Genomic DNA, 15,639 nt, shown 5'->3' on the forward strand with positions numbered 1-15,639 from the left:
CGCGGTGGCAAAGACGCCTCGGCCAACGTGTTATTTTGGGTCTTTCGACGTCATCCACACCGTTCTTCTGAGGCCCAATGAGCAATGACAAAGTACATGGCCCTCCGATCAATATGAGAGACGATACATACAGTAGTGTATGTGGCTTCTCCTCAATTGCCATTGACTGATTCCGAGACGAGGGAAGAGAAGAGTTTTGAGGAACTATCGAAATGCTTAAGAGGGTCCTCTGCGCAACCGTCCGGAAGAAAGCGTCCAGAAATTCTTCATTCGCTTAGAGACACATTGTTCCTTTGATACATATCTACACTATGGTCCTTATCTTATCAGCTTGATGCAACAGGGGTCCTCCTTCTACTATGCTCCTAAGCTGTGTACTGTACCGGCAACGTGGGACCGCTACGCCTGTAGAGAGAGTATGACACAATCCAAGCTCCTGCCTTGGATCCCTCCTGTACACTACACTAAATGCAGCCGGACCTTGGCCCGCTGTGGCTTTGCCCCAACCGTCATTCTACATAGCTCGGAGCATGCTGCGATTCTCACGATGGAGTTTGGGAGACACAAAGGTCGCGACAGGCGTATCATAGCTGTCATGGGTACCCGCGAGCCTCGATGACGTCGGAGCCAGCCTTTTATGGTAACACTCCAACCCCTTGACAGGTCATCACCAGGTACGTAACCATCCACTCTGGGCAAAAAGAGACCTCAAGCTTGTGAAAGGGCAAGTAGGATGTTAGGGGTAGAGGGAGTTGTGCACTTGCCCTGTTACTCGATGCACTTGCCTAGTATGCGAAGACTTACAAATCATCTACCTTAGTCCCAAACATGATCCAGTTTACCACCACAACCTTCCAAGGTGACTAACTGCATATAATAATGCACCACGCCAACCGAGCTCATGGAGAAATCCAAAATGCATAGCCAAAGCAAGCATGTGGTCGTGCTCTTTTGTTGATGGGCAAGCTGCGGCTCTGTCTGACCATGGTTACAAGTACGTGTGCCTAGCTCGCCGGCTGCCGGGTATTCCTCTCTGTGAGCATGAATCCTGCCATGAACCCTGTGGTCTAGACCAAGACTGCGCAACATGGAGATTGCCTGATTAGGAAACCTCACATCCAACCGACTTACACTGGCAGAACGGGGAACTGACGATCCCAAGATTCCGGACTTCGCGAAACGACACCACACTGGAGCTATCCCGCCATGTCGGAATATCAAGGCCGGCAGGAGCACACCAAGAGTCGAGTGGCAAAAACGGTTTGCTCCGTTGGTTTATCGAACGCCAGGGCTCAAAGGACCCCCGCCTGTCGATGCATGAGAAAGCATGTGTACACTACACTAGTGTAGCATGCCACATTCCCGGTCCAGAGATTCCCATAGAGCTTAAAATCGGATTCTCAAGCCCCATTGCCCCCAGCCCCGGCACTCTCTCATTAGCAGAAAGTTTTTCTTGCGTATCGGCAGGACGTTGTCAAGGATGTTTTACGCCCCAACCCATCTTGCCCTTGCCCACATGGCCTGTCCATCTCGCTCATCGTGTTCATCTTGCCCTCTTTCCCTACACGTTCCCACTCATCAAGCTCCATATCTTCGAGCCCGGTGTGTCGACTGAGGGTCTCGTGTGTCCGTGTCTGGCCCAGATCGTCATCCGGATTTCCAACATCTCCGTTGGACAAAGGGGGCGCCTGCCATGTAACCCGTCTCACTCACTGGTTACCAGTCCACCTTTGCGAACACCCCCGAGCCGCCACGGTACCCTTCAATGCCTCCTCAGCCTCCCGTAAACACCCCATACCCACTATCCTGAACATGATTTTCATCCCCACCGCATCTGGCATGCTCTTCCACCGTCCTGTCGCTGCATATGCGCCTTGCCCCTGGCCTGTCCGGCATACACAAGCCCTACACTACATGCCGAACAGTTGCGACATCCGAGACTTTGGCCACTTTCTGCTTCATATTGTGCAGATCTCATGTCCCCTCCTCTCTCCCAGTTGGGTCGTGTACCTAAGCTCAGCTAAGGATGCCAGTCGGTCGGCATCGCCTGCCTCTCCAAGCTTGCTTATTGGTCCTTTCGGAGCTGGCCTAGCTCCGAGAAGGAGATAAACCGCCGAGGCACCGTCTTTTGTAGGCCAATATGAGCACCAGCCACAAGGGGAGGAGTAGGGACTCTGAGAATAAACCCCCATATGTAATCTTGTGCCTCACGCCACTCTTTTCTTCGGCACTTCGCCCGTTCATCGTCACGTTATAACATGTACTTGGCCCCAGGAGCCTTGTCAAATTGTGGTACCTCGGGCAGAGAACCTGGAAAAGCGTCGTGAACCTTTCAAGTGAATGCCCTGTGTTGGCTATCATCCCTTTTGCCTCGTCGATATACCCTGGCCTTCACTCCTCCCCCGCCTCATCCTCGCCGGTAAACCTTTGCTAGTTATAGCCTAGCCCGCTACACGGACAACCGAAAAGTCCATCTGCCTCGGAGGCTTGCTGGCCTATACCTTCCGTCGTTCCAAATTACCGGCTTAGGCAGGAAGAACCCAGAGGAACAGGTACAGGCATTCAAGGACAAGCTTGACAGATGGGGAAGGCAAGACGAGCAGGCTGCTAACGACACCCCCTGCTTCCGACGATCCGCTCCGAGCAAAGGTTTTGAAGGGCAAGGGCTCTGGAGCCCTCGCAACCCACCCCCACGGCCCGTCGTGTGTCTTAAATTCCTTCCCCTACCTCCCTCGATACAACGTCTTGGACGTTGCTGAACCTAGCAGCTCGGCATCTTTCCTGATTGGACTTGCCAAATCTCTCCCATCGTGGCGTATTTCGGGGAACTCTAAGCCTCCCGTGCACGGCAACGTCGTTTCGCACTTGGCTATTGCCAGAGTAACGACCGAGCTACCCAAGTCGGTCCTGGCACTTCTTCTAGGGACCCCTCCAAGCCACGACACGCTTCGGAGCCACTTGCCCTGAGCGTTGTCCTGAGAGCTAGTTGACTCGCGTCCGTTCGAGAAGCTCTTACGTATCATCGAACACGACAAGTGGTTTTTTGCTTCGTGTTCTAGCTTATCGAGCTGACCAGGAGCTCGGTGTTTTGAGAAATCAACAAGAACCCAGTTACACCCGATTCGTTGGGTACCCATAACCATCCTTATGGGCGATATACGAGATCAACCCACTCCCTCAGAGTCCCCAGAGCCCGCAGAGCCCACGGATTCTACAACAGCTACAGCCGGCTCGCCGCCAGCCATCACCAGCCAATATTTAGGCCAAACAGTTTCCGAGAGCGCAACCATGTATCGTCCGGTGGGTGTTCAACAGCAGCAGCAGCAGCAACAACAACATCATCAGCAGTATCAACAGCAGCAGCAGCATTACAGCAACGGGCCTCATGGCTTCTCTGCACAGTTGGATACACCGTCACAACATGGACTCAGTCGGGCAGGGCTGTTCAATATGGGAACCATGGCCAGTGCTCTTCCTCATGTGTCGTATCGACCGCCACCGTACAGCCCGGGCCAACAACCGAGTTACAACTCCCTCGCTGGCCCATCTTCAAATATGGCCAACCAGATGGGGATGGCACCCTACGGCTCCCAAGGAAACACATCCGGGTGGATTGGAGCCCAACAGCAGTGGTATTTGTCGCAGAATATAGGACAGTATTTTGGCCACCCAATTTCGCCGTCTCCGCAGGTCAGCCTGCCTCAAAGACCCGAGTATGGTTACCATTCCAGTGGTGTTATCGTTGGACAGCAACCACACCCGAATGCGCATTACTATTACCCGCCGGGGGCTTCTTTTGCCGGACAGGCGTCGCAGGCTCATGGGCAGACGATACCGGGACATTATGCGACACGAGGTACCCAGCTGGATGCCACACGCTCGGTGCAGCCGCAGTATGGAGCGCACGTGGCTCCCGACGCTGGCTCCGTTGAGCCAAGCAATGGTAAGTTGATGATGTTTGTTCATGTATTTTTTGAGAGGTCAATTCTGATTGTGCAATAGGGTCCGTGGAAGGCCGCCATAATCTGGTACGTGGGCCACCGAGGAAGCCTAGGCAAAGCGGTAAGTTCCCCCCATGGCCATTTCTTGAAGCATTTGGCTCCGGAGTGGTCGAAATCTGTAAGGATGCGGCGGCTAACGTGGTCCATGCTATCTCTCAGGACACGCGATTTGGATAGGAAATCTCCCTCCACAAACCAACTTGATGGAACTCGTCCATCACGTCGTCAAGGAAGCGCCGGGCCTCGAATCCCTCTTTCTCATTTCGAAAAGTAACTGTGCCTTTGCCAACTTTCAAGACGAAGAAACATGCGCTGGCGCGCAACAGAAACTCCATGACTCCAAGTTTCAGTCGGTACGACTCGTGAGCCGGCTGAGGAAGAGTATGGTGGAGGGAGCCTCGGGTGTTACTGCACCCACCGGTCCGGCAGCATCAACACCTCCCGGATGCTCGACACAGAATGTCGGTGGCTCTCGGGAAGGCGCGGGTGGTACAGCGCTGAACGGCAGCACGGAGCCAGCGGCGGCGGCGCCGACCAAAGGCTCAGATGCATCGGAGCAGAAGAGTAACGGCGGACCAGCGCCCAACGGCATGCAAGGACTGAAGGACCGGTACTTTGTCCTCAAAAGTCTGACAGTGGAGGACCTCGAGCTGAGCGTGCGGACCAAGGTGTGGGCCACACAATCGCACAACGAGGAGGTCCTGAACAATGCTTTCAAGGTAAGAAGCTGCATTCAATGTTCAGCGTGAAGATCCCAAACATAAGCTATTGGATTATGACAGCTTGAACGCAGCTGACACGACGGACAGAACGCAGATAATATTTATCTGATCTTCTCGGCCAACAAATCCGGAGAATACTTTGGTTATGCGCGCATGACCTCACCCATTGACGACGATCCGGCGGCTGCTATCGAGTTTGCGCCCAAGGCTCAGCCATCAAGCGAGGTTGACTTGCCCAAGGCAATTCCTACCGAGGCGACTGAGTTCGCGCCCAAGGGACGTATTATTGATGACTCGGCACGCGGTACCATTTTCTGGGAAGTGGTGAGGGAGGAGGAAGATGCGGGCCAGACCAGTCAGGAACAGGACGGTACTGCCACGGACGCCGGATTGCAGAAAGCCTTAGATGAAGACGCGGCGAGTGTCAATGGTACGGAGGCTGTCGGCGGGGAGTCCAAGGCCTGGGGAAAGCCGTTCAGTCTTGAATGGCTGTCGACAACGAGGCTGCCATTTTATCGGACCAGGGGTTTGCGGAATCCATGGAACTCAAACCGTGAGGTCAAGATTGCGCGGGACGGAACCGAGTTGCAACCGGGCGTGGGCAAGAAGCTCATCAGTCTGTTCAACCGGAGCCATATTCCGGCCCCGAGCCTGATACCTGCTGTACCCCGCCTCCATCCTTTCAACCCCATGGTGCCAACGACACTTCCTGGCGTATCCCCACTTCCAATGTCCACGCCGGCCCCCATGATGGCTGGTTACCCTCCGCCGTTACGTTCCCCCGTCTACCAACCTTAAGACACGCCGAGTACGGTCCCACATCGCCGTCGGCCATGGGACGGGTGAGGCCGGCTCGTGTGTACCTGGGATATCGTTTGCTGCACCAAGTACACTAGACTTAGGTAGCTTTAACACATTGTTATTACTTGGTCCTGTTTTGCTAGGTATAGTGCAGCGATTGTATTGGTGGAGGTTGTCATCCGCATGCTTACAAAGGAGGAAACGCTCGAAAGCTCAGGGCAAATATTGGAAGAGACATCGATAATACGGCCAGTTTATCGTCGGTCCTCACTCCTCAGTTTCCGGGATTGAGGTGGTCTGCACCCATGCAGATAACCCATTTCGAAGACGGCAGACTGACGCCAGATTGGCAGAAAAAGGGGGAAGAACATTTGCTCGGAAGCCACACTACCTTTGTGGCCGATTCAACCTGAATCTAGTTGCCCAGGGCCAACGCCAGCGCAGCATTTGGTAGCAGAACTTTTAGTGTGAGGATGGTCTCATGTTGTTGTGTATGGAATGGGTAAGAGAGAGCAAGGGACCTGGTCATGGTCGTGGTGGATACTCGGTATGCAATTAACCAACTGGTTGGAATTGCATTGGTAGCCGAGCAGCCCACGGCTGGCAACAACGCATGTACCTAGCCTTTGTAGCGATTGTTTCGTGGTGTAATGTTCCAAGTGTTACGAAAGCAATGTTACCTTGGCGTTGAAATTCCGAGACCGAAGATTGCGGCTATCTCTGGCCCGTGCACAGGCACGCAGCTGGTTGACCAAAGCAGGTTGCGGTGCAGTGTGGAACTTTCTAGGTTGCTCCCGAAGGCGTGCGATTGGCCTCGCACCATCTAGTACACACTTGGGAATAGCTTCATTTGTCAAGCAGATTGTTTACCTGCATTGCACCTTCGTTGACGATCGTCATCCCATGGAAGCGCAGCTTCTCCAACAGAGAACTTCAGTGAATTCCAGTGAATCACAGTGGGTTTTCTAGAATGACCTGGTATGTGTTCCAAATGCTCCTCCCACCTTCTTCGTGATGCCCGAAGCTAGGAGAATGAGAGCATCACAATGTAAGATGGGAAGCAAACAACGCTCTCGCTCAAGTATAAATCTGGGCGGTGTTTCTCTCTTTTTGTGTCGTCGTTCTCTGTTCAGCAGATCAAGATCATCAAGCAAGCTAAACAATCATTCTTAACGCTCTCAACACTCTCAACTCTCAACACTCTCAACTCTCAACGCCCATCTACTACACTCAGCATCAGCTCAGTGCAGCATCATCAATCTCAAAACACAACAGCACACGCAAAACCACTTCTACTCTTTCTACACACCCACATCTAAAATGGCGCTCTTCCCTCGTGGCTTCTACGGCTCCTACGGTTCTGACCCCAGCTTCACCAACCTCTTCCGCCTCCTCGACGACTTTGACACCTACACTCGCGAGGTTCAAGGCAGCACCCCGGAGGCTGGCAGCCGTCGTCACACCCAGCCCGCCCGCACCTTCAGCCCCAAGTTCGATGTCCGCGAGACCGAGCAGACATACGAGCTTCACGGCGAGCTCCCCGGCATTGATCGGGAGAACGTTCAGATCGAGTTCACCGACCCTCAGACCATTGTGATCCGGGGCCGTGTTGAGCGTAACTACACGGCCGGCACCCCTCCCGCACAGGTCGCCGGTCACCTCACCGAGAAGGGCGAGCCGCAGAGCCCTGCTGCTGTCCACCACGCCACCGTTGAAGACGACGTCGACGAGGACAACCGCTCGGTGGCTACCACTGCTACCGGTGCCAACAACCAGCAAGTCGCCCAGCGCCCAAGCGCAACCCAGACCGAGGAGAAGCCCAAGGCGCCTGCCGAAAAGTACTGGGTCTCTGAGCGCTCCGTTGGCGAGTTCTCGCGCACCTTCAGCTTCCCCGCTCGTGTCGACCAAAACGCAGTCAGTGCCTCTCTTAACAACGGCATCCTCAGCGTCACGGTTCCCAAGGCCAAGAAGCACGAGACCATTCGCATCGCTATCAACTAAGCGCGACGGGCGCCCGGGCTTTCTCTACTGCAAACAAAGTTCGGAAGAATTCCCTGGAGGAGAGTCAGTCAGTCAGTGTCTTGCGTGGCATGGTGACGGAGCATTCACTTCGGTATTGCATTGGTATGGCGCCCTGGTTTGGTTGGTTTGGAGCCCAGATATGAAGAAACATTGATGAGCATCGTCGGCATTGTTTTCTGCTTTGTTAGCGTTGCAGCTAGGAACCACTGGAGATTACGATTCAAGCGAGTTGGAGGATCATGAGGCTCATCGGTAGTTACTCGGGCAGGCAGTGTAATAATAGCCTTAATAACAAAAGGTACTTCCCTAGCATGGTTTCCCCAGCGTACATTTGGTGATGTGATCGTGAAACGTGACCTTAACGTTGAGCAGTCGTCGTGATGCGTTTGAGACTGGCCGGTTCATTTTGTTGACCTAAGCAGGGAGGAGGCACAACTAAGAATCTGGACCAGCTGAAATTCGAGCACGTGTCTCCCCAGTAACATACATCAATGAAGGCTTGCTCACATCCCCCCACAGCTTCATCCTCTCACACATCCGCGGTCTCGAGTGACGAATGTCTCAATCCGCAGAGATATACATGACTACACGAGAGTTAGACGATACTCTGCCATCGGAATGGGGGAGAGGGGTAACGCACCGTTATTGCCGCGAACAAACGCATCACCGTAGCTCCGCCTCTTCACGCCGTTGATATACTCCTCTGTCTTCTCCAGGGCAATGTTCATGTAGCCATCAACAGATTGCAGCTCACCTGTACCACCCAATGCCCCCCACCCCAGGCGTCCTGTTAGTCAAGTTCCGCATTATGTCTGCCGAGAGAAGAAGGATTTGGGATGGGAGAGAAGACGGTGGTTTTCAGAGCAAGTGCCGACCGAAGGGAGGAGGATGAAAGCTCTCACTGACCCTTGTAGACGACGCCAGAGTTCAGCTTGACAGTGACGGGGTTGCCGATGATTTCGCTCAAAAAGCCCGAGGGGTCTTTGCCCTCACCCTGAGACGTGGCTCCGTTCTCCATGGTTATCGATCGATTGATGTGACGGAACGAGCTCGGCTGGAAGAGGTGTCAGTAGTTGAATCGGGAAATATCAAAGTGGCGGGCCAGGTGGGGGATGATTGACTTTACTTGAGTGAGTGACTGAGCAGTAGTGAGAAGGACTGTATTCTATTGACGCGGGGAGAATGAGAATTGTGAGTGGGATTTCAAGAAATGAATGGTTCTTGTTGTTGAGTGACTTGGGGTACAAACCTAGAGGCTGGCAGGTATTCTTTTTGGCGATGAGTGTTTGTCCCTGCACGTTATGGGGGTATGGTCGGTATTGATGTTAAGCAGCGTGAGGCCCGTGGGTGGCCCGCAGCGCCCGCAGCGGAGGAGGTATTGGGTACCTACTGCCGCCAGTGTGACAGCGACGACAATCCACAGAACCTTCACATGGTACATGCATGGCTTAGGAGAATACACTACCTAGTGATGGAAACATACAATCACCACCACTTCACGACCGTTCTTTGTGGTTATTATCACACCATCTCACTTCCTGGCAATTGTTTCGCAATCAGCTTTTGGAGATCTGATGTCAGGGGCGAACGAGTACAAGGCTTTGACAGTTCTTGTGTCTGGGAGTCGAAAATGGCTGCAAGAGCGATGAGGATGATGAAGGCGAATGGTTGTCGGCCAGGTTTCAACATGGGCAAACGGGCACCGCTCAGCCTCTATTTTGAATCTTTGCCCTACTGGCTATAGTTGCACCCGTCACCGACCAAGGCCAATCAACTCATTCCATCTATACTTTGAACACCTCTAGTCTCATCTCTTTGGATGAAGGCGAGCCTGGTAGGTCTGCGCTTCGCACGTATCTTGAACTTCGAATATCCCGCTGATCGGTTTACTATTTAATAGGCTGTCTCCAGACCATCGTTTACTTGCTCAATCAAGCAACGATTTCAAGCTATCCTCAGTATTTACCACCTAACAGCTCAAGTCGTCACGAGATGGGTGGTTCAATATTTACTTCCGGGGACGACCCCCTACACACTCCACGGATGCCGCCCTATGTCTATCACAAAGTCAAAGCCGCATGTCACGCTGCCCTACGCACCATGTTCCTGTGCGTCACCTCACCCATTGAGGGTCCCGAGAAGAAGGACTACGGAGATCTCGACATCCTCGTGGCCATGGAGACCCGCCTTGTCTTTCCAACATCTCCCCAACGTGATGTTCCCAGAGGAGTGGAGGAGCTGGCGGCTGATATCAAGGCCGCCTTGAACGCGGAGCGCTCCATTATCAACCCATATACGAATTCGATGCACCTTGCCATTCCCTGGCCCAAACACGACTTCCAGCCCGAGGAGGAGAGTGACGACACGCAGTGCTATATCCAGGTTGATATCAGCATCTGTAAGAACATGGACCAGATGTTTTGGGTATGTTTCATTTCAGGACCTCGTTCTTGATGACGAGGATCAAAGCACCTAAAACACAAAGAAACGCGCTGACAATGCCCTATTGGCGGCCAGGCACTTTTCAAGAGCGCACATGGCGATGCCTGGACTCTCCTAGGGTCCATTATTCGGCCCTTTGGTCTCACAGCTGACGATGAAGGCCTCTGTCTGCGGATTCCTGAGATCGAGAAGCTGGACAAAAAGAAGGCTAGGGTGCTCCTGACCACGGACCCCGTTGAGGTACTGCACTTTCTCGGGATGCAGGTGGAAGGGTACTGGTCCGAGCCGTTTCCAACGGTTGACGTCATGTTCAGCTACATCGCTACCTGTCGGCTTTTTACCGTCCACGAATCTTCACCTGATCCTCCTCCGGACAACAACAGCACAACGAAAAGGAACATGAAGACCCGCCCTATATTCCGGAAATGGGTCGAAGACTTCCTTCCTCGCCTTGGAGCTGATGGTCGGTTCGAGCTGCAGGGCCAGAAGGATGTGTCCGACACCAGTGACCTCCGAGTGCGCGTTCGAGATGAAGCCTTCCGGGCTTTCAGCGTTGAGCCTATTTATTGGGCGCAACTCAAGGACTGGCGGGTGAAGAAGGAGCCCGAGGCAGTGAAGAACCTGATAAAGTCGGCAATTCCAAATGACCTCGACCCCCAGTTTAGAGGCAACCTGTTGAGTGCTATCAAGAAGATTGTGATGCAAGACAGCAAAGAATACGGCCTGATACCCAAGATGTCACTCCGGGACGACGAAGGCTTCTACGACAAGGATATGACGCGGGCCTTTGTGGAGGAGAACTGGGAGGAAATAGGTAAACTGGCTTTCAAGAAATACAGCGATGCGTATTACGCAGGACTGCAATCGAAGAAGCTCAAGAATGCGCGTGGGACCGCAATCCAATCGCAATGATACCCGCGCGTTGCTGTCATTGAGAGGGTTTCGAGAAAAGGACAGTGTCGGGTGCCCGCTGCTCCAGCGGTTCATCCCATCTTTTTACGAGTTATCTTCAGATCGTGCGTGGCCCCTATGTCACGATTGCAGACTTGATCCAGCACAGCGCGCAGTAGACATTTTGGTAGATTGTTATCGTTAGCAGTTTCATTGACTGCTCCCTTCCGTGCAGCATCGTACAGTGAAGAGTTGCTAGATATCCAGTGCATTGTATCCCTAGGGACTGTCTTCGACAGCTCCAGGTTGTCTGCATGATTGAGAGCTATGAAGATGAACACAGCAAGAACTTTCAACGCGTTCGAATAGCAAACCAAGCAAAAGCGCCACATTACTCATCTCATCATAACTCGTTTAATCCTGGCCAACACCTTCCGCGTGTATCAGAGGCCCCGTTAACCATTCTTTTGTGTAGGCGTAAAATAACCCGCGTGTCACAGGGCCAAAGGACAAAGTCTGGCCTCGCTTGAGGCATGGCAACTTGCACCATTTGTCTTGACCCCTCTCTAACCGCTGTCTTATCATCGCACAATCCGGACGCCCAGACGATGTGTTGCATAACTTCAGGTCTCGAAAACCTACCTCTAGTGGCGTGGCATCATAACTCGTTCAACAAAGTATAACTCGAGGGGATGTCAAAGCCTTGATCGGCCAACAAGCTTATTCCACACGACCTCGTACGGTTGACAACCTGATAGCAGCTTATTCAGGTAACTTGAAAAACACTCCTAGGTTGAATTTACCAACCTTCCTCTGATCTCTTCTGTCAATACTTCCAACTGATATCACAGCATCTTAGCTAACGCGTCTGGCCGTGCCACGCTTTCGCTCTCTGGAGGGTCTGACCAGCCCCTTCTTCATGAGCCTTCTGCGATGCTGTCGTTTTTGCTCCCAAGTGTAGTTAGAAGTATCAACCTTGGTGATGTCGACGCCATTGGCAGCATCCCACATGTCGGCAATCCAGTCCGTAACGTCCAGCGTAGCCTGGTTGGCAAAAACTTTTCCCTTTCCTCCTGTAACCCATTGGTCAAGCTTAACCGGAATCGAGTATCCCCATACCGGATCATCAGGGGACCAGTTACATGGCTTGCCAGGATAGCAGTATTGCGGTCGGCAGTACATGGAGCACATGGTCGACTCTCCAATGTACCACAACGTTACAAGGAACAGGATGAGCCCAAGCAAGGTGAGTTTGAACCTGGGCCGTCGCTGATACAACTGGGGAAGCGGCAAGTGAACATAAGTCACTTTAGTGTGCCCAACAGAGGAATCATCCTGGCAGGCAGAGCACACTGAGACGGCATCTCCATTGTGGTGACCAGGATCCTTTGCGTCAGCATTGAAAACGGATGTTTCTAGACGCTCAATCCCCTGCTTCGCGGTTCGGATTCCGAGGAGGCCTGTCTTGAGCGACTCACTCATTCTTTTGTAGAGCTCGATTTCATTTTCTCCGTCTATGGTTTCGTGCTTGGAACCAGCCTTGGAACCAGCCTTGGGAACGACATTGGCCAAATGAGCCGGACCATGGACGTTGTCCTTCGATTCGAGTAGATCAGCTAGGTCATCCAGAGTGGAATCCTCAATCTGGTTGATCCGATGGATTTCAAACAGATCGTCCCTCACAGTTGGTGGATTGGCCGAGTTGGCCAAGGGAAGAGGCAACTGTGAAAGCGATTTGGAGCGTCGATGCGGTCGAACTGATGATGCACGATCACGCGTTCTGTCACCCCTAGCAGACAGAGTGTGCTTTATCTTCCTAGGCGACATGCTTCTTTTCCGGCCCCGGGCTCGCGAAGAGGCTCTGCTATGCGTGACACCCTCAGGACCTTGGGTGCTTTCACCGCCAGAATGATGGTCCGTGGGTCTGACCGACGTGAAACGTGATGGTTCCTCCATATCTTCAGTCTTGATCGCGGTCGTTGGTCGGGTAGAGACGCGCGCGGGTGGGAGAGACTGTCTCGAAGCTTCGCCTCTGTTCGGCTTGGGCGTTTCGCCAGGTGCTTCATATTCCTCCTCGTCATCCAAGTCCGGAGATACTGCACGCTGGGAGCCCCTTTCGGATTGATTTTCCATCGGCGCGAACAAGCTCATTTCGCCGTAAATGCGTTCCGTGGGATCGGACTCCGACTGTGCTAGGTTTGACCTAGAGCCTAACGCTGAATCAACAGACGGGTCTCGGCGCAATCCAGTGAAACCGACACTCGGCCTGACGTCGCCTTTAGCGCTGTCGAGCCTCTTGTTCCTGAATGCACCTTTCAATGCTCGACCTTGATTGCCAGACTGGTGCTCGACCTTATGCAGGGCCTCTCCTGTTGGTGAATCGTCCCCAGTTGCCTGGTGCTGACGATCCAGTTCTTCCGAGTTCCGCTCGCCATGTGAATCACGACGAGCAGTAGCAGCCCTTTCCTGATTATCTTTATCACGAGCAGATTCCACCACGTAGTTATCAACATCATTTTGATCCTGAGGAGCAACAGCGGGTACCCCCATGTCACATGCCGGTATGGGGGCTTCCTCTGGCGTCACTCGCACGTCTCCATCTCGTGGCTGGCTCCTGCCGCTTGACATGCTTCTCCGTACCGGGAGCTTGCTAAAAGCATCTGACATGCGCAGTTTGTCGCCAGATGCGCTGGTCCGGGCAGATTCTTTACTCGATTTTCGATCAATCTCTGAGGAGGGGGGCCGGGACGGGTGCTCTATATCGTACTCGATAATGCCATCCAGTTTCGAAACGATTGGGGTCTTTCGAAGCAGGCTTCTACTCTCTCGTGCGCGCAACTCCTCGAGTTTAGTGTTCGTACGGCTCGACTCGCGACCCCTGCTCAGTTGGTTTGACCGTGTTCCTGATCCTGACTCCTCGTCGGGAAACATGGAAGCTGCCTCCATCTCCAAAAGTCGAATCTCGTCGAGTTTAGGATTGCTGCGCGTCAGGTTTGGGAAAGGGCTGTCAAAAGTCTGGAAATCATCGGCGGCGACATCCTCTCCCGCTTTCCTCTCAGAGCTCTTGGTCCAGTGGGCACCGTGATTAGGCGGCACCGTGGCCGGTCTTGTGACGGGCTCAGCCGGCGTGACGGTAGATGTCTGAAGAAGGGCAGAGTCACCAATCTGTTCCCAGCTGGGAGATTCGTGTGTCGAAATACCGCTGCTTGCATCGTGTCGGACGCCCGAGAGGCGGCGGGAAAGCCAGTTGCCGCGAGAGTCAAGGCTGCTCCGACTCGTCTTACGAGCCAGACCTTTACCCACCTCGGCGATACTCCTAAACTTCGACCGTGATAGGATACTGTTGGCGCGTGAGGCTGGCCTTTCTGGCTCTGCCTGTGCCAGGGCGTGCTGACGTAGCTTTTCGTCTATGTCACTATCAGAGACATCGCTCTGGACCGAAAGCGCACCTGGGCTACTGGCCGACATGAAGGGTTCGTCACGCCCTGAGCCGGACACCTGGCGACTGAAAGTTGTGGGGGGTTTCTTGTGCAATTTGTTCCTGGTGGAAGAGCTGCTGCGAGTACGCCACGTCCGAGGGGCCGGACTTGGAGTACTCTGGGCAGCCTCCTCAGCTTCGACTTGTTTGTAGGCGTCAGTGAGAGTGTATGGGGTGCGTGTTTGCGAGGGCCGTTGCTGCTGGGTTGGTCGTGGAATTCTTGTAATGGCGGACGAGGCGTGCTTCGAGTCGGACGACCCAGAGCTAGCAGGACGGGATTCGGCAGCGTCGCCTCGACTGGAGGCTCCATGGTCATCTTTGGATTTGGATCTTGAGAGGGACCATAAGCTCGACCGTCGTGAGGGGGTGTTGCCAGCACGAGAAGACGCGAAGCGGCCGTTCGCCCGGCTGGCCAGAACATCGACCCCATCCGAAGCGCTGCGTTCCATCTTGCAAGTGCGACGTCGAGTATCTCGTCAGTATGCCCCCAGCCCGCGGGGTATAAAAAGAACCGTGGTTATAAGCAACTGGCCGCGAATCCGATCGAGGGTGCGACCTGGCGCGACTGGCGCAAAGATTGGAGGGGTTCGACGTGAGATCGGTAAGGTCAAGTGAACGGCAGCGGGCAAGTAGAATATAGTCTGTGGCGGATTGATGGCCGCTCGTCCAAGTTGAATGGTCGCTTGAAGTCACTAAAAGGTTGGAGAAAGAGCCATCTCAACGGCGTGCGAGAGTTGGGGGGTTGTTTCAGTTGGGGTGATGGCTGACGGACACGAACAAATAAATGGCTGTAGGTTGTGCTGTACTCCCGTTGCGCATGCTGGGGTGAGCAGCACTCAGCTGGACGGGTTGAAGTGCTGGAGATTTCACTGATTGCTGCTTAAATCCACGATTCCAGGAAGAAAGAAAGGGCGCTGCTGAGAATCCAAGACGTTATCCGGTCCGGCCGTGTACTATTGATAGTCTGCGAATCGTGCTGCCGACGCGTTTGAATGGACGATGAGAGATGCGCGGATGCAATTGCTTCTTGAAAGCTAGCTGGCTAGGTACCTTGTTGCACGCGAGTGACGGATGCGCGCAAGTGGGGTGGGGCATCATCGCAACTGTGCGCTAAAAGGTACCTGCCGCCTGTAGTGTAGTTGTATAATGAAAGTAGGGGCCGAAAGGAAGGCACTTGAAAGTTACGTAAATACATTGAGTATGTTTCTCGGGTTGTAAACGCCAGGCGCCAGGCATTGCTCTCCATTGGGCTGGAATTAAAACATTCGCATTGGCAGCGTAC

The 15,639-nt window shown here is 53.6% G+C and overlaps 5 protein-coding genes across 5 annotated transcripts; 3 read left to right on the plus strand and 2 right to left on the minus strand.

Annotated features, from left to right (window-relative positions):
- Positions 1-241: 241 nt before the first annotated feature.
- Positions 242-6,229, plus strand: SMAC4_04231 (uncharacterized protein). The gene is made up of 5 exons (XM_003350878.2): positions 242-674; positions 821-3,943; positions 4,003-4,062; positions 4,161-4,720; positions 4,811-6,229. Exons 2-5 carry the CDS (start codon positions 3,148-3,150, stop codon positions 5,519-5,521), a joined length of 2,127 nt encoding a protein of 708 aa, XP_003350926.2. The 5' UTR covers positions 242-674; positions 821-3,147; the 3' UTR covers positions 5,522-6,229.
- Positions 6,230-6,660: 431 nt separating this feature from the next.
- SMAC4_04230 (uncharacterized protein) lies at positions 6,661-7,842 on the plus strand. Its single transcript, XM_003350877.2, has one exon. It carries the CDS (start codon positions 6,845-6,847, stop codon positions 7,523-7,525), a length of 681 nt encoding a protein of 226 aa, XP_003350925.1. The 5' UTR covers positions 6,661-6,844; the 3' UTR covers positions 7,526-7,842.
- Positions 7,843-7,931: 89 nt separating this feature from the next.
- Positions 7,932-8,822, minus strand: SMAC4_04229 (uncharacterized protein). Its single transcript, XM_024655633.2, has 4 exons — positions 8,668-8,822; positions 8,453-8,600; positions 8,187-8,300; positions 7,932-8,130 (listed from the first exon to the last, which is right to left on the minus strand). Exons 2-4 carry the CDS (start codon positions 8,562-8,564, stop codon positions 8,108-8,110), a joined length of 249 nt encoding a protein of 82 aa, XP_024510910.1. The 5' UTR covers positions 8,565-8,600; positions 8,668-8,822; the 3' UTR covers positions 7,932-8,107.
- Positions 8,823-8,856: 34 nt separating this feature from the next.
- SMAC4_04228 (uncharacterized protein) lies at positions 8,857-10,930 on the plus strand. Its single transcript, XM_003350875.3, has 3 exons — positions 8,857-9,380; positions 9,447-9,970; positions 10,064-10,930. The coding sequence occupies exons 2-3, from the start codon at positions 9,539-9,541 to the stop codon at positions 10,898-10,900; spliced, it is 1,269 nt and encodes a 422-aa protein (XP_003350923.2). The 5' UTR covers positions 8,857-9,380; positions 9,447-9,538; the 3' UTR covers positions 10,901-10,930.
- A 122-nt stretch (positions 10,931-11,052) lies between these two features.
- SMAC4_04227 (uncharacterized protein) lies at positions 11,053-14,915 on the minus strand. Its single transcript, XM_003350874.2, has one exon. The coding sequence runs from the start codon at positions 14,804-14,806 to the stop codon at positions 11,735-11,737; it is 3,072 nt and encodes a 1,023-aa protein (XP_003350922.1). The 5' UTR covers positions 14,807-14,915; the 3' UTR covers positions 11,053-11,734.
- Between the last annotated feature and the right edge of the window lie 724 nt (positions 14,916-15,639).

The sequence above is a fragment of the Sordaria macrospora genome, chromosome 1 (assembly GCF_033870435.1).
Source record: "Sordaria macrospora chromosome 1, complete sequence".
NCBI classification, from domain to species: Eukaryota; Fungi; Ascomycota; class Sordariomycetes; order Sordariales; family Sordariaceae; genus Sordaria; species Sordaria macrospora.